Source organism: Crotalus tigris, unplaced genomic scaffold (assembly GCF_016545835.1).
Source record: "Crotalus tigris isolate CLP2741 ecotype Arizona unplaced genomic scaffold, ASM1654583v1 scf7180000017541.2806704, whole genome shotgun sequence".
Taxonomy (NCBI): domain Eukaryota; kingdom Metazoa; phylum Chordata; class Lepidosauria; order Squamata; family Viperidae; genus Crotalus; species Crotalus tigris.
The window spans coordinates 485,992-512,217 of NW_024096462.1; the positions used below are offsets into that span (position 1 = coordinate 485,992).

Below are 26,226 nucleotides of genomic sequence, written 5' to 3' on the forward strand. Positions count from 1 at the left end.
TCCTTATCATTATACAAGCTTGACAAGTAATCTGTATTTTTTCATCTCCTCCCTTCTCCGTAGCCTTGGGTAAATTTCCTTGGATTTTATAATCGACCTACACATGAAAAGGCCTGCATGCCATTCTGATGTTAGTTCATCTCTTTTTTAAAATGACCAATTTAATTCTCTGCTTGGCCCTCATTCCACCCAAAGACAACTTGCCTGTTTATTCAACATATTGATCAGACATGGTTTTAGACAATGGGTCACAATCTTTCTGGAAAGCTCTATTTCAACTATTGGCTATAAATTCCATCTGTCATCTTCCATCATTCATAGGCAGCTGGAGAAATGGAGAGAATAAATGCCATATCGGAGTAATATATTTGTTACTCGTGAGTCATTACACTAGTGGTAGATTAACCAGACTAGTCTGTTACCTGCACTTTACTTTGCTAATAATAAACTTAGTTCGTGTCTCCATCCAGATGTTACAATTTCATACCATCTACAGCTATTAGCCATGGTTAAGGCAACTTCTGCCCATGTTCTGGAGGTTTTCAATTTCCTCCAGAAATGTGTAGCTGCTTTCTCAGTCCCCTCTTAGCTGCATTATTCCAAGGAACCTATGATGCTGACCATCATAAAAAGGCTCCCTTTTTACTGTTGAAATTACATCTAACTTTCTTACAGATTTATTTCCTCCACATCCAAAAAAATGGATGCCCTGTTTATTGGACCATTCTGTGTAATAGTAGGGATCAGTGCTGTGGTTTTTCACATTCAGCTGTCAGACATACTGAAAACACATCCAGTTTGCTATAAGTTCCTCCTGGTCCTGCAGTTTTCTTTTGGTCCTTCGTGCATAGCTGTGCAAGAACTTTTGGTACTTGAATATTGGAATATTGGAAGGACTCTTTAATGCTTAAGCTAGCTGACTAGCTATTCTTATCAGGTTCTGCACCTGCTAGCAGTTCTAAATGGGAGGGGACATTGTTTGAAGAGAAATGGGGGGGCACTTTGCACAAATGAGAGAGGACCTGCTCCCACTGAAGATGTGAGGGAGAATTCTGAGAAACAGAAAAAAATCAACATTCCCCTTTCCTCTATTCTTAATCAGGAAATAGAGGGAAAGAAGCCTGAAAAAGGAAGCAAAAAAGAGGAAATGCTTCATCTGAATTTTTTTAAAAAATGGAAGTGCAAGAAATGGCATTATATTCTCCAGCTACCCACAACCGGAAAGAGAAAGGAAGCAGTTGACACTTTCAGGTCAGACTCACTTTCTGACTTGCTTTTCATTGTTTCTGAGGTTCTAGTTCCCAGTGGCCCCGTACTTTGGGGATGATGGCTGCTTTTTGACTCCTAAAGTGGTCTATTTGAGCTCCGCCAGACCAGATTTTGGAATTTATGACTAACATCCCTGGCAGTCTCTCTTCAGCTATCCCCTCTCTCTGCTACAGCACACAGGCAAGGCTTCTCTCTGCTGCAAACATACCCTTGCCAGATTTACAACCTCTAGTGTATGTGTTATCTCTGTTTATGCTACCTTATTGAATTGATTTACAGTTAAGCTAATAAAGGTTCTGAGAATCAGTGTGCTATTCATTCTTGCCTGTTCACAGCCGGACATACAGGAGGAAGAAGCTCAGAGCTTAACCTGTGTTCTGAAGCGTAGATTTCTGACTTCTTTGCATTGCAACAGGGGTCATTTGTTCATGTTGAGGCTTCATTCTTGACTGCAGTAAAGATTCTAATCTAGCTGAGTTGTTTTTCTGGGAGTCTTCTGCCAAGCCCAGCTGAGATCTGAATTAACTGTCTGTGATTTATTACCAAAACTAGGTGTGAAGCCTGAGATGAAAAGGGATAGTTCTGGGTTTGTATTGATTTGGAAAGTACATATCAGATCATATTCACTGAACTCATTTTTCCTCATGATTTAAAATATGGTCTCTTCCTCTTTTTTGCCACACAGTTATGATCTGCCATTGTAGTGTGTTCTCTAATTTCTTGTTGCTGAGGTTTTTCTATTTTGTTTCACGTACTTCAAAACTTTCAACTGAATTCCTTCCCTATATTAAGGGGAGGGTGTAATGGTGTCCACATTTTCCATTACCTTGCATTCTGCATTTTATTTTTAGAGAATTATATGGCTTCTCACTTCAGAATCAGTCGTATTTGCCAGCAACAATGATTTTCTCACTAATTTAGAAGAGGCAGTAGGAAATGAAAATATTGTTATATTAAATGAAATATTACAGCATATTTCCAGGCGTAAAGACTTCATTCAAGTATGCTCTCTCTGATTATGTGTACCTGATATTCTATTTCAGATTTTAAAAAAAAACAAATTCCTGATGCTCTAACGTGCACTGATAACATACCACAATTACTAATCTTTTTGGAATATCAATAACAGCAGCAGCAACAACACTGAAAGGGAGAAGGGAAGATGGCAGCAGAGCCCTTAAGCATCTCTCTCCGAGAATCTCAGCTACAGCATAATAAATTGGATCTGGAGCTCCAAGCTGTTCTCCCCACTGATTTTCATACAACTGAAATTATATGTATGTATGAAGATGGATGGATGGATGGATAGATAGATAGATAGATAGATAGATAGATAGATAGATAGATAGATAGATAGATAGATAGATAGATATAGATCGATCGATCAATCGATTGACTTGAAACCATAATGGAGCCCAGTATTTTGGTCATAAATTATTGTGATCATAAGTCAAGGCATCATATGACTGACTCAATTGTAGGATCATTTTACAATTGCCATAAAGCAAATCACACGGTTATTAAGTGAATCCAGCATATCCAATGGACAGTTTTTACTGTTTTCTATCGGAAAATGACAAAAAAGCCCATTATAAATCATAGTCATGTGATCATGGGTCACTTCAATGTTTCTAAATAAAACTTTGGTTTCACTTGGTACACTGTACATTGAGTTTGAGTTTCTAGCTAATTTATTTTAGACATCAGAAGCTGTAAAAGTTGTTAATTTGATTTTTCATGCAACCAAATGTGACAAATAAGAGAGGCTAACATTAGGTAGCAAAGAAGGGGTTCAGTTGAATAGCAAGGGCAGAGAGCAAAGTGTCACTTGCAAAGTGAGATTTATTTCATCTTCTTTTTCCAGCAATATTTCCAGCAATACTTGCCATAAATTGCTCTTAATATTGTACGGTAATACTGAATAGGAGTTGCAAAGGTAGAAAGGAATTGTCAAAAAGTAAGACAATTGTCTTCAGTTTTCCAGGGCTAACCTAGTGAAATTATAGGATAAATGAGAAGCATAGAAGATACTGGAAAAAAAGGAATAGTGACACATTAATCTTAAATCAAGATAATCTGCTTTATAAGATGATGATGTTATGAAATTGATTTCTTTAACTCTAACTGTAAAGGCAAGTATTACTCTGGCAGAATTTCAGAATAAGTAATGGCATTTTATTTTCCACCTCTTTTGAAGAATCAAAGCTTTTCCTATGGCCACAGTCAGCTATTCAAAATCCATAGCTATTCAATTTTTTGCAGCAATTGCAATGTTTTAAATCCAATGATATAGCTGCAAAATCGATTCAGATCTATTGTGTTTGTAATTTAGCAGTTCTTTCTATCAATTCTAACCCAATGAAATCTTGGAAAGAATTTTCAGTGTGTAAAGGAACTCCAATAGCAAGATAACTCTCTGAAAGCAGAACAGAACCAAATGTAGTATAGGAGAAACAGTTAGGGAGCAGCTCAGAATATTGCTGGCTGTTCCATTCAAAGCTCTACTCCAGTGTTTCCCAAACTTGACAATTTTAAGGCATGTGGACTTCAACTCCCAGAATTCCACAGCCAGCGTTGCTGGCTGTGGAATTCTAGGAGTTGAAGTCCTCATGCCTTAAAATTGTCAAGTTTGGGAAACACTGCTCTACTCCATCGTGGTCATCTACAAATCTAAACATAATTCATGACTAAATTGGGGGATTTTTTTTAATAACCTCCAACAAATATAATACATTTTGAGGTTAATTTTCCCCTTATTCTATTTTACACAAATGAAAAAAAACTATGACTTGTTTATTTTTTGGCTTCTAGTTTGTTTTTGTTTTTTTGTTTTGTTTTGTTTTGGGCAAGTTAATCCAGACAAGCACTTTTAATATGATTCCTATTCACTTTTAATATAATTCCTATTAAAGTAGCTTTTTTAAAAAAAAACCACAGAAATTGAGTTCTAAACCCTCTGTAAAAATAAAAGCTGCTTCAAGTTTATAGATATGTCCGTGTAATTTTCTAGCAACTATAGAAAAGTCTGTAATTTCCTTCATTGAGGTGTTGGTGTTGGAGTTTTTTGTTGTTATTGTTTTTTGCTTTTTCTTAGTCTGTAACCCCAAAATTCCCTGGAGGGGTCTCATTCAAGAGGCCCAACTGGTATAGCTTCCAAGCCAAGACAAGGTCAGCCACTTGCTGAGAGAAATATTTATAGGTAGCCCATAAAATGGTTCTCAACTTCCTTCATTTATAAGGAGTGGCATATTAAAGTTAGAAATGGAATTTACCAGACAGTCTTGATCTGATAAGTATACAATCTGGAAATCATACCTGCTATTTTTAAAATACCTTTTAAAGTTTCTATTAATCATACTCGTCAGGTAGGAAAACGTGGATAAAATCTAATTTAAAAGTTATATTAGGGAGCTATCCTATTGATATTTCTAACATTCAATAAACATCTTCAGATATTAAATTAAGAGTTTGAATGAAAGTCGGACTCATATTTGATTGTTGTAAACACTTAAGGGAGAAGCTATATTTAGCCTGTGAAACTGGGGGAAAAAGAATACTATCATAAGAGAAACTAGTAGTAGAGGTAATCCTCGATTTACGACCACAACTGAGCCCAAAATTTCTATTCCTAAGTGAGACAGTTATTAATTGAATGTTGTCCCATTTTACAACCTTTCTTGCCATAGTTGTTAAGTGATTCACTGTTGTTAAGTTAGTAAAGTGAATCTGGCTTCCTCATTGACTTTGCTTGTCAGAAGGTCACAAAAGGGATACTGCACCCGTCATAAATATGAGTCAGTTGCCAAGTGTCTGAATTTTGATCACATGACCCTGGGAATGCTGCCATAGTCATGTGAAAAACAGTCATAAGTCACTTTTTTCAGTGCTGTTTTAACTTTGAATGGTCACTAAATGAACTGTTGTTTAGGACTGCCTGTATTTTGAATTATTTCAACCGTATAGTTTTGAGATTTTGTTTATAATCTCATTTATTCCATCCAACCAAAAAGAATGTTGGAAAGAAATTATGCAAAGCAACTCTATCTGCCTATCCATTAGCACAGGGGTCTCCACCCTTGGCAACTTTAAGACCTGTGGATGTCAGCATGACTGACTGGGGAATTCGGGGAGTTGAAGTCCACGAGTCTTAAAGTTGCCAAGGTTGGGGACCCCTGCATTAGCAGGCTAACTCTCCAAAAACAGAACAAAGTAGTATCAAATATAGTGTGATGGGAGAAAACCAACAAAAGGTACATTTTGCTTGAAAATATGCTGCACCTGTTTGGGAAGGCAGATTTAAAAATTCCAATGCTTTCCTATGGCAGTATTTCAGGAGGGTTATCAACTCATCCATTATTCCACAGATTAATATTTATAATATTTATATGTTACTTATATGTAAGGGTGTGGGTGTATAAATATGTTGTATATATTATGTTTAAATGTGTGTTATGTATGTGTACACTTGGAGAGCAAGCAATTAAATTTCATTTTTAATGTGTGCCATTGTGTCCACAGTAAAAAATGACAATAAAGGTTATTCATCCATCCATCCATCTATCTATCTATCTATCTCTATCTATCTATCTATCCCCTCCTTGTTCAGGTGACACAGAGCAGAATTCTTTTTAAGGGACTGGAAAGAATTGCGGAAAATACACTCTGCACAGTTTTCCTAACTGTTTAATAAAAAGTCATCAGTTCTGTTCTGCTTGTTTCCTGTTGGAACATTGCCCTATATTAAAACTATGTAGGTGTTTTCAATTTCAATTTAATGTGTTGTAGTTGTCAGAAGGTCATTTGCTTTGTCATTTGTCTATTACTCTTTTGTTAAAGTTGCTTTTATTATCTTTTGATTTGTCTTCCAAAGCAGATTAAAAAATTAAACTGAGGTAAACCCTACCCTAAACTAAGGGAGCAGAAATAGAAGGAAATTATTTTTTCAAGGCAAGAAGAGAGGCAAGGTGATTATGCGTAGTAGAGAAGTATAGAGCGGTATATAAGTCTTAAGTTCTGTCGCAATTTCTTCAAACAAAATCTTAATACCATTTTAACAGATGGGCCTACTAAACAGATGACGTTTTTATCGAGGTCATGCTTGGAAATGAGTGAATATTGTAAGATAAATCAAGAGCATTGCCTGAGAAATAGAAACCTGAGAAATACTAATTAAAGTGAAGCATTCATTATATAAAGAGATTAAACATTCAAATATGTTTTACAATGGAAATTAAGAAACTATGTTTAAAAATACTTTACTTATCCATTGTCATTTCCCAACATGCAGCACTCAGAATTAAAAAAAAAAAAGTTCCTGAGTGCTAACAGAGAAATTTTAAGAGATTCCTTGCTATAGAGCAGTGCTTCTCAAATAGTGGGGCGCGCCCCCCAGGGGGGGCACGAGGCTCCGTAAAGGGGGGCTCGTTTGACCTCGGCAAATACTGTCGGCAGCCCAACGCGGAGGACAACATGACCGCCAACGCACGTGACACATGCAAAGGACCCGATTGGATAGACATGATGCTCTATCCTGATTGGCCAAACCCGCCCGTGTGACTTTTAGACCCGGAAATCGGTCCTCTGTACAGAAAAAAAATGTTTACAGTCGCGTGGGGGGCGCGAAATATTTTCTTCTTCCTAGGGGGGCATAACAGAAAATAATTGAGAAGCACTGCTACAGAGGGACATGCAGACATGGCAGGTATATCTCTCTTGCTATGACCTCATGCCCCCCATTTCCCCCCATAGCATGAAGCTTTTTAAAAACCTCTAATTTGCTCAGATATAACATAAGGAAGGAAGGAATAAACTTTTTTCCTGTAATTGGGAGTTAAAAGTATGTAGTATTTGTATGTCTAACTCCCAATTACCAGAAAAGCTTTGATGTATAAGCTATTTTTAGAGTAAATAGCCACAACACCTTATAGCTGCACTGTACAGTTAGTGCTGGGGACTAAGATGGAATGTCTGGTTGTAACTTTCATGGGTGTTTCCAGACAAAATTAACACACCTTTGCTAGAAGCATTTCATTTGAATGAACTTTTTACCTCCAAAACAAACTTGGTCTTGCATGTGCCATATTTGGACTTAACTGCTTTATATATGCCTTTCAGATATTTTATAGTTCAAAAGCAAAACAACAGCTTCCAACATATGTAAAGGTGGGCTTGTAATGGTGGAAGAAGAGGCAAAAAATCCCTTACCCTGGACAACATAGTGTCTTTGTAATTTAAATATCCTCTAGTCTAGAGAGATCTAGGTTTCCAGGGCTAACGGTCATTTCCTTCTTTCAGACTTCTACCTTTGTCTTACTGCAATCCAACACAACACTTTATGTTGCTCACAATTTGAGAATGGATTTAAGAACCTGTTACTTATTTGAGATCCATAGGTACAAAGTGATACTTGCGTTCAGAAAATGGGTGTTAGATACTGATGAAATGGAGGCTGCACTATGGCTAACAGTTATTAATTCCTGTTTATATCAGTCTCCTATGAATCGTTTATTTATATCTTGCCAAATTCTGGTTCAATTAAAATAAAAAGAGAGGAGGAAGAGTCTTATGTGAATATAACAGTTTGTATTTAATGCAGTTCATACCTGAATGTGACAAAGCCTTTGTTAAGGATGATTGAAGTGAAGCATAATAGTTACATTTGGCTAACAGCTAATAAAAATGTAATTGCCATTATTTTTAGACTATACTTTTGATCATGACATCAACTTTCTCCTCTGTTCTTTTTTAAATCATTTATTATTTTCAGTGACAGGTATTAAAGGTCCTTCATTTTAGCCATTAAAATATTAATCCTCATGTTTTTTTAAATAGTGGCTAAACAACAACCATTCTACTTTGTGATGCTGCTTTGGGATCAAAAACCTTTTACTGTTGCAGAAAAGTTAATGGGGAAAAAAACTTTTCTGTGTGCTAAAAGGGATTTCTTCATTTCGACAGTTACATATTTCGTGAGCAGCAATATCAATGATTCTGTTTGGTATGTTGTTTGCTTATATGTGAACTTCTTTAATGCTTCCCATATCAGGAACCCAGACATTATTTGTAACAATTCCTTTCTGTAGCTTGCTTGTTCTGCTAGAACAGGCAAGATTTTTTTCTCAGCTGTAATGTTAGTGTCTCTCTGGGGTACTTTAACTAAATAAAAGTTCAGTGTCCACAGGCCATCAGTCTTACTCTGTCCCTCATTCACCCTTCCCATCACCCGCCCACCTTCAAACTAATCAACCAAACTCTGGGCGCTTTGAAATGTTTAGTAAGAAAACAGTTCTGTTTTGACAGACAGCAATTACAGCAGCTGGCTGAAGGCAGATTTTACAGCTCTTTAGGGGATCCCTTATGAATAGTAACTATGAAGTTGATGTACTTTTATACAAACAGGCTTTGAGACAAAAAAAAAAGTGCTTGATTCCGATCAAACATGTCTCAATGGTTGCCTATAGACTTTGGGAGAAGAACGAGAACTATCACATAGTAACCTTAGACTGCCTCTGTAGTAAAGTCTGTGATAGGAGCATCCTACCCTCCAACAAGTAGCTGCCCCTATCAGTTGAACCAAATTTATTTCCATAAGTACCGTTCTTGATTTCACAAGTTAAAAATGTACCTGAGGTTATGTACACAACAGCTGTCACCAGTCTTTATTGTTGGAACAACTTGTTTGCTCAGGTGATCCATGGGTTTCAGCATTCACCATCCATTTGTTCTCCACCATTATTGAAAGAAACTGTTAGTCGTAACACCTAAAACAATCTCAATATGCGAAAGCAGTGTAACAAGCCACCAAACACCAGAAATAATCACTCTTGGGCTTGCTAGTTGTGTAAATACTAATTCATCCCTCTATCTCACACAGGTTGACAGGAAATATGGCACTTGTAATTAAAACTTCTTGGTCATATGAAATCTCTTTTGGAAAATTCAGTGATTAAAACTTTCCCTTTTTTGTCTTAAAAAAAAGAAAAACTTTCTTGTCATGGTGTTCATAGACTTTTAATCTTTATTGCCCTCCAGAATTTAATTCTTGCTTTCAAGAATATGTTACTCTGTTTTTCAGTTAACCTCTTAACCTGTGTCCAGGGAGAAAAAAATCAGCATGATCTCTGTTAAAGCATGCATCATTCTCCTGTGAACTTGTAGGAAGGAGAAAAATGTCTGTTGGTCCTTTGAGAATACTTCTGCAATCAGATGAAAAAGCAATTATCTTACTAAGAAACACTGGCACCACATGAAATGTATTAAGATTGATCCCTTAGAGAGCTAGTCCTTGTAATAAAGTTACATGCTACAACAAATTTAATGTGTGCGTGTTGTTGCTGTATACTGTTTCTTTTTGGTAGATTGAGAAAATTTACTCCATCATTAATGTTAATTTCCAAAGAATTATGAATATGTATATACTATGGTTTCCTGGAAACATTTTTTTGTTTTAGGATTTTACTAAATGAGCTCAACTCAAACTAATGGAAGGCTGCAATAAATATTATATTTTAATGATATTGATGCATTTAAGTGACTCACAATGATGGATTTGGTTTTTCAGTATTGCTATCTAAGAATGCATCAGTCCTGGCTACAAGAGCCTGGTAATAGGATTTGGGCTGCAAAAAGGGTTTGGGGAATAGTACTTGTATTAGTATTTTTTGCTTTCTAAATTATTGCCAATTTTGATCAGTACTTACAATAATTTATCACGGTAATTCCAAATATTTTCCTTTATATATACTGCTACGTTCTAACTGAGATCTTGACAAGCTTATAAATAAACCATTTAAATGTTTTAACATGATTTATGGCTTATAGGAATCACATATATATTAAGAGAAATTAAAAGCTCTAACCCTTTCTAATAAATTGTCACATTTACTTACATATTGCATTTTACCACAATAAATGTAGCTCTCTTTAGTGGGTGCACACATGAGCATGTGTGCGCCTGCATGAACACACACAAACAGAAAAGGTTGGAGCTATGGATTTATATCCTGTATGTGAGAATAGTGAAGCATATCCTTATGAAAATATATATATATATGTGCTGCACAGCAATCAAGAGCTTATCTTAAGAGCAAGAATATTCTCTTGTATTGATTTAACAGTTTTAAAGCACAGTTTTAAAATGTCAAATTAACAGCAGCCAAAGGACATTTTTTGTGACACAATTTTTCTCTACTATCTTGATAATAGGCCCAACATACAGGTATTCTTAATTTTAGTATTAAATGTTTGCCAGTCTACTTGATGGTTATATAGAATATTTTAAAAGTTAGCAGCTATAGGATGTGAACTCCAGTAACAAGTTGTACCAGTATGATTCAGACCTATTATTTCACTTAAATAATTGAAGGCTGTCCAGGTGTCCTGATGTAAAAGCTGTTCATTCAGACAGGAAATTGTATCTTGTTCTGAGGTTTATTTTGCAATAAAATCCATAGACCTGAGGAATGAGCTCTGGGCCCATAAATCATTTTATGAGTGGACTGTTCTGACCTCAGGCCATTGAATTTTTTTCACGTCATTGCACTGTGGGAATAATAGAAATATAACCAACACATGGTCTTGACCCTTGACATATCTTTAAGTAAGAGACCCAGTCTATAAAATCATATCTGGGATGTCTTTGTAGTATTGGTTACACATTTGAGGAGACTCCCTTAGAGACTCTACAGGGAGTTCAGACTTCATCAATATCTAGATAGTTTTTCCAGAAATGTGGAGGTGATTCTTAAATCGTTTTTTTTTTAATCCAGAAATAATTCATGTCTAAGTTTTCATATAATTCCAACCTTATTTATAAGTGAAAAATATCTAGTTGGGTATTACTGTTGCCTCTTATGACAGACACTAATTATAATTTGTAGTAAATATTCAGATAATGAACTAGATCTGTAATACAGCAATCATCTGGTTCTCAGCAACAAGATAAGGATTTGAAATATTAAAAAGTTATTGAAAATATTTAAAATCTGGAACCTGCAAAATTATTTGTTTTTGTTTTTTTTAAAAAAAAAAAGTTTAAGTGATTTGTATTGCTTGTGTGTATAGTTTTGGAACTAGAGCTTTAAATTATAAACAGGGTGAATGAAGGTACTCAGTTCTTTTTTCTTTTCTCTTTTTTTCCCCAGACAAGAAGCCCTTCTAGCTGCCATTAGTGAAAAAGATGCCAACATTGCTCTCCTGGAGCTTTCGTCCTCTAAGAAAAAAACTCAAGAGGAAGTCGCTGGATTAAAACGTGAAAAAGACCGCTTGGTTCAGCAGCTGAAACAACAGGTACTTTTACAGTGCTCCAAGGCTTTTAGCTTATCAGAAGCAAATGCTCTTGATTCCTGCTTCCTCCAGCACCTCTTTCTTCTGGAGCAGAATATCTTAACCTTAGCCATTTTACGAGGGGAGTTGGAAATTTGGGAGTTGAAGTCCACACATCTTAAAATGCTCAAGTTTGAGAAACATTGCTCTAGATCAGAGATCCCCAGCCTTTTGGGCATCAGGGACCGGTTCCGTGGAGAAAGGTTTTTCCGCGGACCGGAGGGGGCATGGTTTTATGTAATGCCTGCATCCCACAGATGGGGCTTTCCTTGTTCGCGCGGACTGCTTTCTGGCATGCTGTGACCCGGTACTGGTCCACGGATCAGGGGTTGGGGACCCCTGCTCTAGATGACTTGTGCTTTTTAAATTTCTCAGAAAAAGGAAACACCACTATACCAAAGGGCGAGGTGTTCTTTTTTCAGTTTCTACTATAGTTAGCAGCAGTGGTGAGATTCAAATAATTTAACAACTGGTTCTGTTTGTCGTCATCACCGGCGCGCCACATTGATGTCATCACCGGTGCAAAGCGTGCCACATTAACGTCATCACTGGTGCGACATGCCTCGTTGCGGCAGTGTCCCCAGCACAATATGCCTCGCAGATTTATTGTAACCGGTTCGCCAAACTCAACAAAAAGTTAGGTATCGGTTCTGCCAAAACGGTGCGAACCGGCTAAATCCCGCCACTGGTTAGCAGAGAATTTACTCAGAAGGCTTTCCTGCCATTACAGTGAGGACCAAAGGTTGCTTTTCTATTTTCTTTTTCTTTTGCTCTGTTTTATACGGATTATGCTCCTGAGCTAGGTTTGTGATAGTCATCTTGGAAAGATGAACAGACTCTTATTAGTATTTTTATGGAAAGAAAGTAATACATGGTTGCCGGATTAACAGGCTTAATAATGAGGAGTGTTTATCTTTTCTGCTTTTTGTGTTACCCAACAACTGCATTGCGTTATCCTTGCTTGTGGGATGTTACACAGCATATGGCTAATTGTGAAGGGGCCTTTTTAGTAAGAGTCCATTATTTGTGAAATATCCTTGGCAGAAAGAACCATTGGGGGCCTAATATACTATATTTAGTGTGAACATCCCTTTTATTCTTTTTAAGATTTTTAGTTCCCTTAAGTCCTTCTGTTGTATTTATAAGATATTTGATATTCTTGGTATTTTGAAGACATTATTTTCCCTTTGTTGTTTTTAATTGATTTTAGAACCCTTCTAATCGCTTTTTGCAGATGAACTTTTATCATTTTTATGCATTATATCTTAAAAGGTAAAATGTAATTGTCACTTCACAGTAACTACTACAATCCTTTCCCAAAACATAGGTGGCCCTATCTTCTCAGCTGGTTCATGACAGAATATAGATTGGGAAACTGTTTCCTTATAGGTTTGAAGAACAAATAGGACTGCTTCAGGAAAATAATGTGATCTAACAAGTCCAGATGAAGTTGAAACTCAAATACTTTGGCCACCTATTGAGAAGGAAGGACTCACTGGAGAAGGGCCTAATGCTGGGAAAGATTGAGGGCAATAGAAGAAGGGGACGACAGAGAATGAGATGGCTGGATGGAGTCACTGAAGCAGTAGGTGTGAACTTAAATGGACTCCAGAAGATGGTAGAGGACAGGAGGACCTGGAGGAGCGTTGTCCATGGGGTCGCGATGGGTTGGACACAACTTTGCAATTAACAATAACAACAACAAGTCCAGATATTTGATCAGTATAAGACAGTATTACTTAAGTTATAAATCATAACTGAGCTCTGCTTATGTGTGTTAATAACTCCAAATAGTTTGAATTACTGTAATTATATATAATTTATCTATCAAACATGTGTCACAATATATTTCTGTTACGCTTTATGGCAATTTAAAGTGTAATCTGCTGTTCTACAGATTAATAATGACAGAAGCCAGTGCAAATTGATTTTCCTGTGATACCTTTAGCGGTTTAGATTTCTATCACAAAGTCTTATATTCCCTCTCCCCCCGAGTTTCCTTGTTTGAGTTGAGCAGCATTATAAAATTAGTACAGAAAATAAATTATTAAAAATAAATTAGGAAAAAGCTGTGGTTTCCACCTTCAACATGTTTATTGACATTCAGAGAGCTTTTATAGTAGTAAGAAAGCCTAGGAAGAAATAGAGTAGTAATTTGATGCACAGTCAAGTTCAAATACACAGGTTTTGAGCAAGAATGAAAGAACCACAGCTTATGGATAAAAACTTAATTTCTCTTCTGAAAAAGAAACTAATATTTTATATTTTTGACTTACATAATTATCAGTAAAGAAAAGTTTGATTCCCAAGAAGATATTTATATGCTGGAGTTTATCTGACTAGATCCTCGATAAACACATTGGTGGCCAGTAAATTTCCAGGCATCCTTCAAAATGTTGTTTTTAATCCGCAGAGCTGAATGTGGCTTTGTTTCTAGAAGACCACTTCCTCCCTGTAGAATTGTCAGCTTTCTGAAGTAGGCCAGATGAGACAGACTTTACAAGAACTACTGGCATTCTACTTTATTGATGTAGGTTATCTATAATAATAGAATCTTGAAAGCCTAGAATTGTAGGCGGTCAAGGTGGGGCAATATTAAGTTTCATTTTTATATTTCTCATTTCTTCCCAGGGTTGCTTGCTTCCTTGCTCTCTCTTGCTTATTTCCTATTTTCCCATTAGCCTTTGCATTCCTTCTGCAAGGTCTTTTCTGGGGTACTCTACAACAGGGGTGTCAAACTCAATTTCATTGAGGGCTGCGTCAGTCGGGTGGGTGTGGCCAGGGTGGGCATGGCCTACTGGGTGGGTGTGGCTGGAGTGGGTGTGGCCTGCTGGGTGGGCATGGCAGCTCTACATTGTTCGCATCAAGGGTGCCTGTGGGGGCCTGGGCAGGAGTGGGACAGATCTGAGGGTGTCTGGCAGAAGGGGGTGGGATCAGGGCAAGCGCCAAGGCATCGTCCACTGGAAGATCCTGCTGAAACCCCTCCCCCGGAGCCCATTAAGCCGGATATGTGAAATATGCGAGGGCCATTTGCTGGCCACTTCCATGCGATGGTGCATTTCTTCATTCCTCACAAAGGGTGACACTTCCCCAGCGCGCACCCAGGGGCGGGGCCGATGCGGCTGGGGCTGGTCCCTTGCTGTTTCCAGACGGCCTTGTGGAGCTAAAACTGAATGCGTTTCAGCATAGATGGCCACCACAAAATTGTACATTGGCTCCCAGGCGGCTGGGGCCAAGGCAGCGGGGGCCATTCCCTCACTGTTTCCAGGATGGCTTCACGGACCACATGAAAACACGTCACGGGCCGCATCTGGCCCCCGGGCCTTGTGTTTGACATGTCTACTCTACAAGAATTAACCTATATGCTTGTCCCACTTGTGGTTTTTTTCTCTTTTTTATGTATAGTAGGTAAGATGGGTGGAGACCCAAAGTCAGGCTTTTTCCAAGACATTTTTCAACCTCAGGAACAATTTTCCTTTGATATCTAACCCTGGCCCATTCCATAAGACTTCCAAGACAAAACTGTTTCGCAATGACTTTGGAAATTAGAATAATCAGCAGAGTTGATGTTTGTGCTAATTATTATCCTGTTGATTTGAATTTTTAATTTATATTTTATATTTCCTCTTTGAGTTTAATTGGGATTTTTTATCATTTTGTAAACCATTATAGGTCATTTAGATTCATATGGTAGTATATAAGCATAGTAAATAAATAATTATTTTGGTCACATCTGTTTTTGAGAGTACCATTTCTGTGTGAGTATACATACCTGGTTTAAATCAGTGTATATATTTTACAGGCCATTATAATAGTAATGCATCTCAAATAAAAGGTTTCCACTTGGTAACATATATAAGAAGACACATATGATCTGCCAAGGGAAGAAATTTAACAGCATGAGCACTCAAGCAAATAAAACTCTGCTCTGGAAGCAGAATTACAGTTAACTCAATTTGTAGTCTACCAAATTTAATTTTAATGTAAGAAATAAATGTTTCTGATCAGGAGGACTGCATCTGCACAATATGTATATACCAGTTTCACATAGGTTCATTTAATCTGCTCCAAAAGCATGAGTTGTTTTACGGTATCTTATGATCCCCCATTATTTTTAGACAGTGTCACTATTTTTCTTTCAATACTTTCATACCTAATGCAAATAGTCTTCAACTTACAACCACAATAGATGCTAAGCAACACAGTTAAGCAAGTCATCACATGACCAAACCCAGTTTTATGGTTACTGTCAACCTGGTCATTAAGCAAATCACATGGTCCTTAAGTAGATCCAGCTTACCTAATTGACTTTGCTTGTTGGAAGCTCACTGAGATGGTTGCAAGTCACCATCTTGGCTGCCGGACAGTGCAACCACCATAAATGGAAGCCAGTTGCCAAACTCCCAAATTACGATCATGTGATGGCAGGGATTGTGCATTGGTTGTAACTTTGAGTCTTTGGGTCATAAGTCACTTTTTCTGAGGCTGTTGTAACTTCAAACCATCATAAAATGAATGGTTGTTAAATTGAAGACTATCTGTAATTTCAAAGTTGATACAAATAAGGAAGAATATTGATAGCTCAGTGTGAAATCAGGGGTCCTCGGTGTTTTCTGAGCTTGGTTGTTTTGTTGCTGACGTTTCATTACCCAAACTAGGTGATGCAACCTATATATCCAGTATGTAGAAGTTCTGAGGATGTGATACACTATTTTGGTATGCTGTTGTAACCTGGAAATTTAATGTACATTTTCTCAATGAGGTTCCTTCCCAAAGTGTTGGATTTAAATTTCATTCCCAAACCAGTGGCATGAAGGTTGCCATAAAGCAATTCTTTTACAGTGTAGCCTCTCTTAACATTGTTTCTTTTGGTTTTAGATCGTTTGGTATCCTTACAATTCAGCATTACATCCAATATCAAGAATACTCATTCTGGACAAGTTATAAGTTCTACTGTCCTCTACTCAGAACTCAGTTGATAATTTCAGAGAAGTTATTTTTCAACTGTAGCACATTCTTTCATGAGGGTCATGCTATGCAATCTGATAGGACTTTTTAAGATATATGTAAAAAAATTTGCTTTGCCCAAAACATTTTGTTTTTGTAGCATGATGCTAAACAAGACTGCTTTTAACAACATTTAATATGCTTTAGTAATTTCTCAGATTGGTGTTCTCTTATCAGTATGGCCAAGTCTGACACTAAATCTCCCTCATCTTTATCTTTAATTCTGAAAACCAGGATGCTTAACTTCTGCCAAATTCTGAGGTTAATAATTCTTATTTCCCAAGAATATACAAATATGTATTAGTTAAAATTTGAAGATGTTCTATTTTACGTTGTTTGTTTCTGTATCTCAAAAACTGTTTGCTTAAGTTTCAGCCTCACACCAGATTTAGAAGAATCTGACTTGGAAAAACTGGATTCAGATCAACTTCTTCTTGATTATCTGTTCTTTCTTATTCTTTCCAGATGTTTAAACTGCTGCAAAATACTGATACGTTTGTTTCCGCTTTAAAACCTGATTTCTCCTTCCTATATTAGTTCCTCTGTCTATTATGATACCAATGGGATTTTATAAACTTTTGGCTTTCCTGGTTCTCCCTCAAAACCTCCAATTATCAATAAATCAAACTAAAGTTTGCAGCTTTTTTCTATTACCTCCTCTTCTCTTACTTTTCTGCTTCTGTCTATGATTTGTAATATTTCTTTAACTGAACTGGCTGACCTATAGCAATACCATCATCTTTGATGAGAGAGGGACACATAAATGAAAAAAAAGGGGTCATATTTCTCTTTGGGGGAGTTTTTTTTTCCTCCATTCCTGTAGACTATGTATGTATTCTCTTATTTTTCTACAATCTTTCTTTCTTTTTCTTTTTCTTTTTTTCTTTTTGAGTGAGTAGTAGTGTGTGGTCAATTTATATAATGATCCAGTCCAGGATACTGTTATAGCAGAAAGTTACATAGAAACTGATACCAGCTGGGATTGTGCAAAATGAAGTTAGTTTGGCCTCTGCAGCAGTCATTTCTGCGGGTCAGAGCAAATGCAGGATAAACAGAAATAAAATTGGCAAGAAAAGATATTTTTTCATCCTCGGTAGTTTCAGGAAAAGGATGAATGAAGGGAGTGACATAAAAAGTAACTTCCATTTCTTCCAAACAACTTCTTACCCTGTCCATATATATTATGACATGCAGACATGTAATTAACGATAAATAACGAATTGGTGTTTGATGAAGTTGGGATTCAGAAGCATCTTGTCAATGGCTTAGGCCAGGGGTAGGCAATCTTGACTCTTTTATGACTCGTGGACTTCAACTTCAGCTTGGCTGGCTCAGGAATTCTGGGAGTTGAAGTCCACGAGTCATAAAAGAGCCAAGGTTGCCTACCCCTGGCTTAGGCTGTGATTCTTCTGAATGTAAATGTAATAAAAGGAAGTGTAATTAAAAATCTAAAATCTATCTTTTGCCAATTGCAAAAATATCTTTCAGATATTGTTGAAAGTTACTGTCATTCAATCCCCAATAGGATCATAAAGTAATTATTCTATTATACATAGCTAGCAGGCAAGGCAGGCTGGGCTATTTTATTTTGTTTTGCCCCAACTTGTGACAAGTTGATGTGTCTGGACAAGAGGCCATCAAACAAAATGGTTTCCTTATAGTTTTTGGCTCATTTGAGAGACTTTATTGCTTCATTGTTTCATTGTATTAATTAAAGTACAAATAATTAGCAGCATTAAGAAAATACCTAGGTATTTTTAGGTACTGAAAGGTTGTGTTCGAGGAAGAATAGGATCTAGATGTTAAGCCAGAAGGTGGCTAAGACTGCCCTGATTTCCTGAGTTACTGAAGACATGAATAAAATTAAAGTCAGCATGGAATTCTTGGTTCTAAAGAAGGAAGGCAATGGTGAATGACCAGTGCTTATTCATCTAATGTTGTTCATAAGCTACAGCTATACCCCTTATTTGCATAGCCATCTCCTTTGTCTACTGTTAGACCTAGCCATATTGAATGTTTGCATCAGATATAGTGAAGGCTCTTGGCAATATTAATCAGCAGAATTAAGGAAAGTACTAGTTTTATAATTCAACCAAATTTTATTACTTTTCTGAAAGACACAATAGCATGGCCAATAGAATTCTTTCCTTAAATAATGTTGCTATCAGCAGTGTTTACAAGGTGCAGACAAAGGGACATTCATGTGTGCATGCATAGCTGTTTCTAGGCTCTTGCAGACAGCCTGTGTTAAGCTGACATTGAACAGTCCCCATCACTTTAGAATCCAGGAATTTTGAAGTATTGGGAAAGGACTTTTTTTCTTTGCAAAAATTAGTTTCTGGAATTGAGGTGGGAGGGGGATGAGGAATGGAATAATCTTTTCTGCCTATGCATCACTGATATATAACTGATACATATTAGAAGAACAACAAAGATGTTTAAGGGACTGGGGGCTAAAACATATGGTTGCAGGAATTGGATATGTCTAGTTTAATGAAAAGAAGGACTGGGGTGACATGATAGCAGCAGTGTTCCAATATCTAAGGGGCTGCCACAAGGAAGACGGGGGGTCAACCTGCCCCTGAAGGCAGGACAAGAAACAATGGATGGAAACTAATCAAGAAGAGAAGCAACCTAGAACTAGAACAAAGAAAAAATTTCCTGACAGTGAGAACTATAAACCAGTGGAACAGCTTACCTTCAGAAGGTGTGGGTGCTCCATCACTGGAAGTTTTCAAGAAGAGATTAGACAATCATTTGTTTACATGAAAGCAAATGTATAATAAAACACAAAAATAGCTTTGTTGAAGATAGGTTGATTAGTCCTAGTGAGATTGGTCGCCATTTCAGTTAATTTCAGAACTGCTCAAGGAATTATTTGGTACCTAAGTGAAGGTTTCTCTTTTAAGGCAATGTGTTGACATCCAGCACCTGAATAATTCTGAGTCCATATGATCCTGAATAATTCACTTACAAATCTTTGGTGTAAGAATCAGGCATCCTGCTACTGGGTGTGAAAGGAGTGGTGATGTAACACAATTGAAATTCTCTCAGCCTGCTTCACTACGCTTTTATGATAAAGTTCTTTTCTCATTGTCTCTCCATGATTCTCACTTGTTCAAGTGCTGCCTTCTGGACAGTCATTACAGAAGTTAGTCTGGTTTTGAAGTTTCAGATAGTAAATGCTAATAGATATAAGTTGCAGTTTCAAGTGTGCAAAATTGGAAAGCTGGTCTTCATAATGTCATAATTAATAGACAGTATTGGCTGATATAATTAAATACAAGGCTTGCTCTAAATTTGGGGGTGGTGATTGAATCCTATACTCATAGGATGTGTACGATCCTTGAATCCATTTTTACAACTTGCAGAGTTTTATTCAACTGAGTACTATAGCTGGCTTCTCACTATTTTGTTTGGCCAAGAGGTCATTACTGTCATATGGTGAGCAAGGCCCATTCTTTAGTAGGATTCTTTATGCCAGCTCTCAGGTTGCATCTGTTCCTCTTGGATGTCTGACTATTCCCATGTCTCTTCCAAGCAGGTGAGAAGAGCAAGCGAAAAGCACAGTATTCACCATCACTTTTTTATCTTTCCTTTGGACACTATTATGAACTTGAATTCAGTGGGAGATTTGGTAGAAAACCAGAAAACTAAGATATCTTTCTTTCAATCAGTAATATTGGACATAACAATAGTCGAATAATTGTGTTTGGGGGTATCTACTCTTCAAGAATGCTTAAGGATTTTTGCTCATATTTAGACTCCATTTTTTTTACTATATTAGGAAAGTAATTTCATTCATTTTTCTTGATCTATACAAATATGGATATATAACTTCGAGTATGTCTCTCTTTAGGATTAGAAGAGTATTTATACTCCAAAGCTACGCATATTTCTTCTTCCATCTTTCTAACATTGGCTGCTTGTCACTTTTTCTTCCTTGTGATGATCTTCATTTGCAGTGTTTTGATGTACATTTAAATAAAAATGCAATTAAAAAAACAAGATGGAAGACAATTAGGAAGATAGTTTAAAAAATAATATTTTGGACAAGCCCAGAGGGGAAAGCTGGTGATAACAGCAGTGAGAAGGAGAGTTACTGAGGCCATTTTTCAAGTGGCTTCAGTGTATCTGTTGCAGTATATCTGTTGCAAAGAAATATTTGGTACATAGTTATCTTTTAAGTATGCATGACAGCTGAACTATATCTTATACCTGTGAGTTTTGTTTGTGCTTCTCATCCTCCCTTCAGTTGGCAGAATAAACCATCTTTTCTTTCCAGTTATTTTCATTAAACTAATTGACTTGAAAATCTGTATGAAGTAATTAAATTTTTGACAACTCCACTGGCATAGTTAAATGGCAAAGTTTAAATATTTTGACTTTGCCCCATTTATTCCAGCAGTTCTTACATTTTCGAGAAGGAAATAAAATTGTTTATTTATTTATTAAACTTGAATGCCGCCACAAGTGACTCTTAAGTTAAAAAGTTAAATTAAAATATATATAAGAGGATATGGTTTACCTACTGCACTCATGATAGTAATGTAAAATAAAGCATATGTTTTTCTTTCTGGGCAATAAAGCTTAGTCTAAAAGACATAGTGAAAATATTTTTCCATGATGATACAATAGAGGCAGTTCTGTCTGATTGGATAATGATGATTGGATAATGCTGGGTTCTTACAAGAAGATCCTTATAAATACACTTTCAAAAGCAGATTAATTTTTTTAAAGTGATTTTCACCATTTATTTGAGACACTTCTGCAAAGGGTAGTCTGCCCCTCATACTCATATTCCTATTAAAATTTCACATGCACATTAAAACATTCTACATGCATTCTACAAGCACAGAATTGTCTGTGTTAAGCTTGATAATCAATTGTTGATCATCAAATTACTTAACAATCATATCAAATCAATACTTATTACTTTCTCCTTCTTTAATGTATTTGTATATGTGTGGCCAGAACTTGAAAAAAACATTTAACGCAGCACAGTATTTAAACAAAATTGTTCGGTTGAGATCTGCATAGGTGGGACTGATTGGGGTAGATTGTAAGGGTGACTCCAACTATAATTTTATCATATTTTATCTATATTTTAAATTACTGTACCCTATTTTAATTTCATTTTAGACTGTATTTTATTCCAATTTCATTTTAAGTCGTATTTTACTCTAATCCCATTTTAAACTGTATTTTATCAAATTTCATTTTAAATTGCTTTTATCAAACTTTAGTAATAATTTGTTGCTGGAACTTTGCACTTTGATATGGCCCAAGGGCTAATCAATAAAGATTTATGTATTATATGATATGGACATGTATGTTAAATACAACATTCCTAACCTTGGTCATCTTGGAATTCTTTTCAATGCTGGCTGTGGAATTCTGGGAGTTTCAGAAGTTCACACATCTGGAAATGGCTAAGGTTGGCAATGCTGCCTTATAGTTAAGAAACCAGAAGATATTTTTAAAAAAATATTCAATTTGCATCATTCATAAAAGGCAATAACAAGATGTCCATTGAAACCAGAAAAAAAAGTTTTCTATCAAATAGATATACTTTTTAAATTAGGCTAACTACATCACCTTCCCTACCTGCCACAAGATGTACTAACCTTTCCTCATCGCTGCAATCTTAATTTTAGCTGCAGTTTTCGTTAGTCCACTTAGATTCTATAGTCCTAGATGCAGCTTTTAACTTGCCTTCTGTCATATTTTTGCCTTAAAATAATTTTCTAATTGTACTTGGTTGGTTTACTTGATTGCTAAATATTTGAACATTTTAAACGTATAGGCAGAAACAGGGTGGATAATAATCGATGATTTTTTTAAAAAAAATCAGATTTTTTTTATTTAAATAAGATTTTATTTATTTTAATCAAATTTATTTTAATAAAATGTTTTGGAGCAAAAATCTATCTAAATATAGTTTTCTATTTAAGATACATTATTGATTTATTTTATTCAGCATGAAGTGGAGCTTAGTTATGTAGCATGAGGCTATATATTCTGCAATATTTACATTTTTTGTAAACTCATTTAATGAATCCAAGCTCTGCAAGCTGAGATAACATGCACTGCATTGATGCATTCACACAATTTCACAGTAACCATGAGATAAATCATAAAACAAAGTTCAGGAATATTCTTTTATTCCATTGTTTTGCAAATTTATGTACACTACAAACTGTACAATTGTTTGAAGAGAAATGCATCTGTACCAGGCCCTAAGTGTTTTAATTAAATAAAAGGATTTGAGTAGTTCTCCAACTATGTGTGATTAACCTATTAACCTAAAATCAGTTCTGATATCGCTATTTTACTAACCTGACAGCTTATTATTCTAAATAGGAAACCGTTGTTTTGTTTGCAAATAATAATATTAAAGATTCTAACTACCAGCAAGAATGAGTCCTTACATTTAAAGAGCACCTGTCATTTCAGATCCATCGTGGCAGCGCCTGTTAGTGGGCATCCACTCACTTGCTCCCCGCCATGTCCCTCACCTTATTGTGTCACTGCCGCATCACCAGCCATCCCATTAAAGTGAATGGGACTGTCGGTGAATCAACAGCGGGTAGAGGAGGAGCTGCTGCAGGACAGAGATGACAGTTGCTCTTTAAAAATTATGATTTAAATCAAGTTGATTTAAATCAAGCCTTTTTTACTAGTGATTTAAATCATGATTTAAATTGACTTGATTTAAATCAAAGCCACCCTGGGCAGAAACAACTCCACTTCTATGCTAATATTTAATTTTCTGTTTTAACTGGTTGTTAAATGACACCCAGTAAGTTAGAATGATTACAAATTATTAAAGTTTGCAAATAACAGCAAATATTCTGTTCAAAGATAAGCTGCTGGTAGCCTGCTTTATATTCCAGATCTAGAACTTTGAGTTGTATCATACCACAAGCTATTTTCAATAAAATAGTTCTTATGTTAGTTTAGAGGATCCTTCACAAAGTCTTCAAGACATTATTAAATTTGTCAGGATTACATTTCATTTTGTTACTTCATCATATTTTTTTTTGCAAAAGATTAGAACATTTCAGTAACCAATTTTATATGAATGTGGTTTGACCTCCTTCTATAGCTATATTTATAAAATAGTTTCTCATAGCTTAATTTGGAAGTGTAGATTGTCTAATTTTTGGCATCACAGTAACAAATCTAAATGTTCCAGAAAACAGGGAGAGAAAAAAAACCTGTCAGCAAAGATGAATAGTGAAAAAAGTTCATTGCTATGCCAAAGCATTAATAGTTTCTTTTAATTGCCATTAGTCTTCCTTATCAGAAACCAAGAAACATTCATTTATCCAGGGTTGTTTTTTTTTTCTTTATTCTTGGGAGAGGAAACAAATTATTAGTCAACATAGGCCTGATTTGGCAGTTAACTTTATCATATAGATATAAATATACATCTGTATATTATATTGTATATTTTATATAAATATATACAATATATAAATTAGATGTGCACATACATAAAGTAAATGCTGTCTTTCAACGTTACATAAATTACATTTTAAGATCAAATTACTCTTCTCTAGCAACATTATGCCTAATATATTTATGCAAAGTTGTAAAATAGTAAAGATTGTTCAAGATTAAGTATATTTCACTTAAAGCAATTTTTTCTTACTCCTTTTGCTAAATGCCAATCTAATTAGCTTTGCATTGTTCCATAATCAGACAAAAGTAATTCCCAGGAAAAATCTCATTTTAACTGCTGCCTTCTAATGGAGACGTTTCCAACTAGCTTTTATGAGCACATCCAGCTGTGAAGGGGCAACTTGCACTATCAGTCTAATGTCACTGAGTTATGTCCAGAAGGCCTTTACAAAACATCCCTGCATTTCATCCTTCAGCACCAAGTTTTTTTCAGCTCTGCTTGTTTACGCTGGGAAAATGAAAATTCAGCTTGGTTTTTAAAAATGAGACTTTACTTTAGACTTTGGGGGCATTATTGATGGTAGGAGCTGTGGTGGCGCAATGGTTAGAAAGCAGTATTGCAGGCTAATTCCGCCGACTGTCGGGGGTTCAATCCTCACCGTCTCAAGGTTGACTCAGCCTTCCATCCTTTTGAGGTTGGTACAATGAGGACCCAGATGCTGACTCTGTAAACCGCTTAGAGAGGCCTGAAAAGCACTATGAAGCGGTATATAAGTCTAAGTGCTATCTGCAGAAAATGCATCAGAGACATAAAAAAATAATGGACTGATCAAGAATTAAACATAATGAACTTGTATGTGACTAATATCAGCTTACAGGTTGCTTTCACAATCCTTAACAGTTTAATGAAGAGAGAAATGCTTATTTTCAAAAAGGAAGTATTTAGTTATGAGAAAAAGGCTTTGTTACTTACTTAGACCTATATTAGCAGGTGCCAAGCAATTTAAATATCAAGCAAAAACGTTCCTCTACTCCAAATTATTTGTACAGTTAATTTATACCTAAATGCTCATATTACTCTGAACAGGGACTTTTACATTTTTGCTTTCTATTTTCTTTTTCTACTATATCTTATTGTATAGTATTTTTACTGCTTTATTTTTTTTTTACTGATTCTGGTATTTTAGGTCACCATATAAATCAGTGGATTCCAATAATTGGCTAAGTTAAAAGTATTTAAAAAATAAGAAGAATAGTTTCATTCCCTAGTATGTTAAAATACAAAAGTCACAGATTGTGTTAATTGCCTTTTATAATAGGGTTGGTTCTGGTTAGTGCTTGCAAGGGATCCATCAATAATCTGCAGAATCATAAATGAGAAGTCAGTGACAAACCAGTTTGTTTTTGTTGTGAAAAAAGCTACTTGGCTGTTTTCATAAAATCACCAGGAGTTAAGGTTAAGCTGGGAGACTTTATCTTTCAATGAAAACCAACCCTCATCAATTCAAGATTAGTTTGAGTTTATTTTAGCTTTCCAGCTTTAGTTATTTCCATAACCTAGACTGGATAACATATTAATATTATATATGAAATGTGAAATGTACAGATACATAAGTGGAGAAAAGTTTAAGAAAACTGCAAACTCTCAGAGCTGCATAAATGTAAATCTATTTTCTCAGCTACCCCATTTTCATACTGTCAAACTTCCACCATTTTTGTTTTTCTAAAAAGGAAAGAGAGCAGATAGGCTAGAGACAGAGAAGGGGAACAGAAAACCAATAGATTTTCCATTCAGAGAACTTTCTTTCTGACGTTAATCTTGTGAATTCTCAAGCTTCCTCCTTCTGTTATATATTCAAGATGGATAGTATTTAATATTTATTTGTTATGTATATGTAGGGGTGTGGGTCTGTACATATGTTGTATATAGTATGTTTAGGTGTACGTTATGTATGTGTTTCACTTTGAGAGCAGACAACTAAATTTCATTTTTGATGTGTGCCGTTGTGCCCACAAAAAAAAATGACAATAAAGTATCTTTATAAAAAGTTATTTTATGAAAGGGCTTTACATTCTTGCGTTGTATATCTATCCTCAATATTTTAACTTTCTTTAGCATATCACTTATATTTAGTAACTCATCCAAGTTTTGTCTGAGAAACAAAAACATTCTGGTTCATTATGATGAAGTGTGATAATAAGGCAGTAGCAACTATCATT

At 35.8% G+C, this 26,226-nt stretch overlaps 1 protein-coding gene across 16 annotated transcripts in view; it reads left to right on the forward strand.

The window, feature by feature from the left end:
• ERC1 (ELKS/RAB6-interacting/CAST family member 1) overlaps positions 1-26,226 on the forward strand; it is a 140,114-nt gene that overhangs the window by 91,248 nt on the left and 22,640 nt on the right. For all 16 annotated transcript variants that reach the window (XM_039356299.1, XM_039356915.1, XM_039356134.1 and 13 more), the window contains one exon: positions 11,412-11,556. In XM_039356299.1, the coding sequence (XP_039212233.1) occupies positions 11,412-11,556 (145 nt within the window). The remainder of the gene's footprint in view (positions 1-11,411; positions 11,557-26,226) is intronic.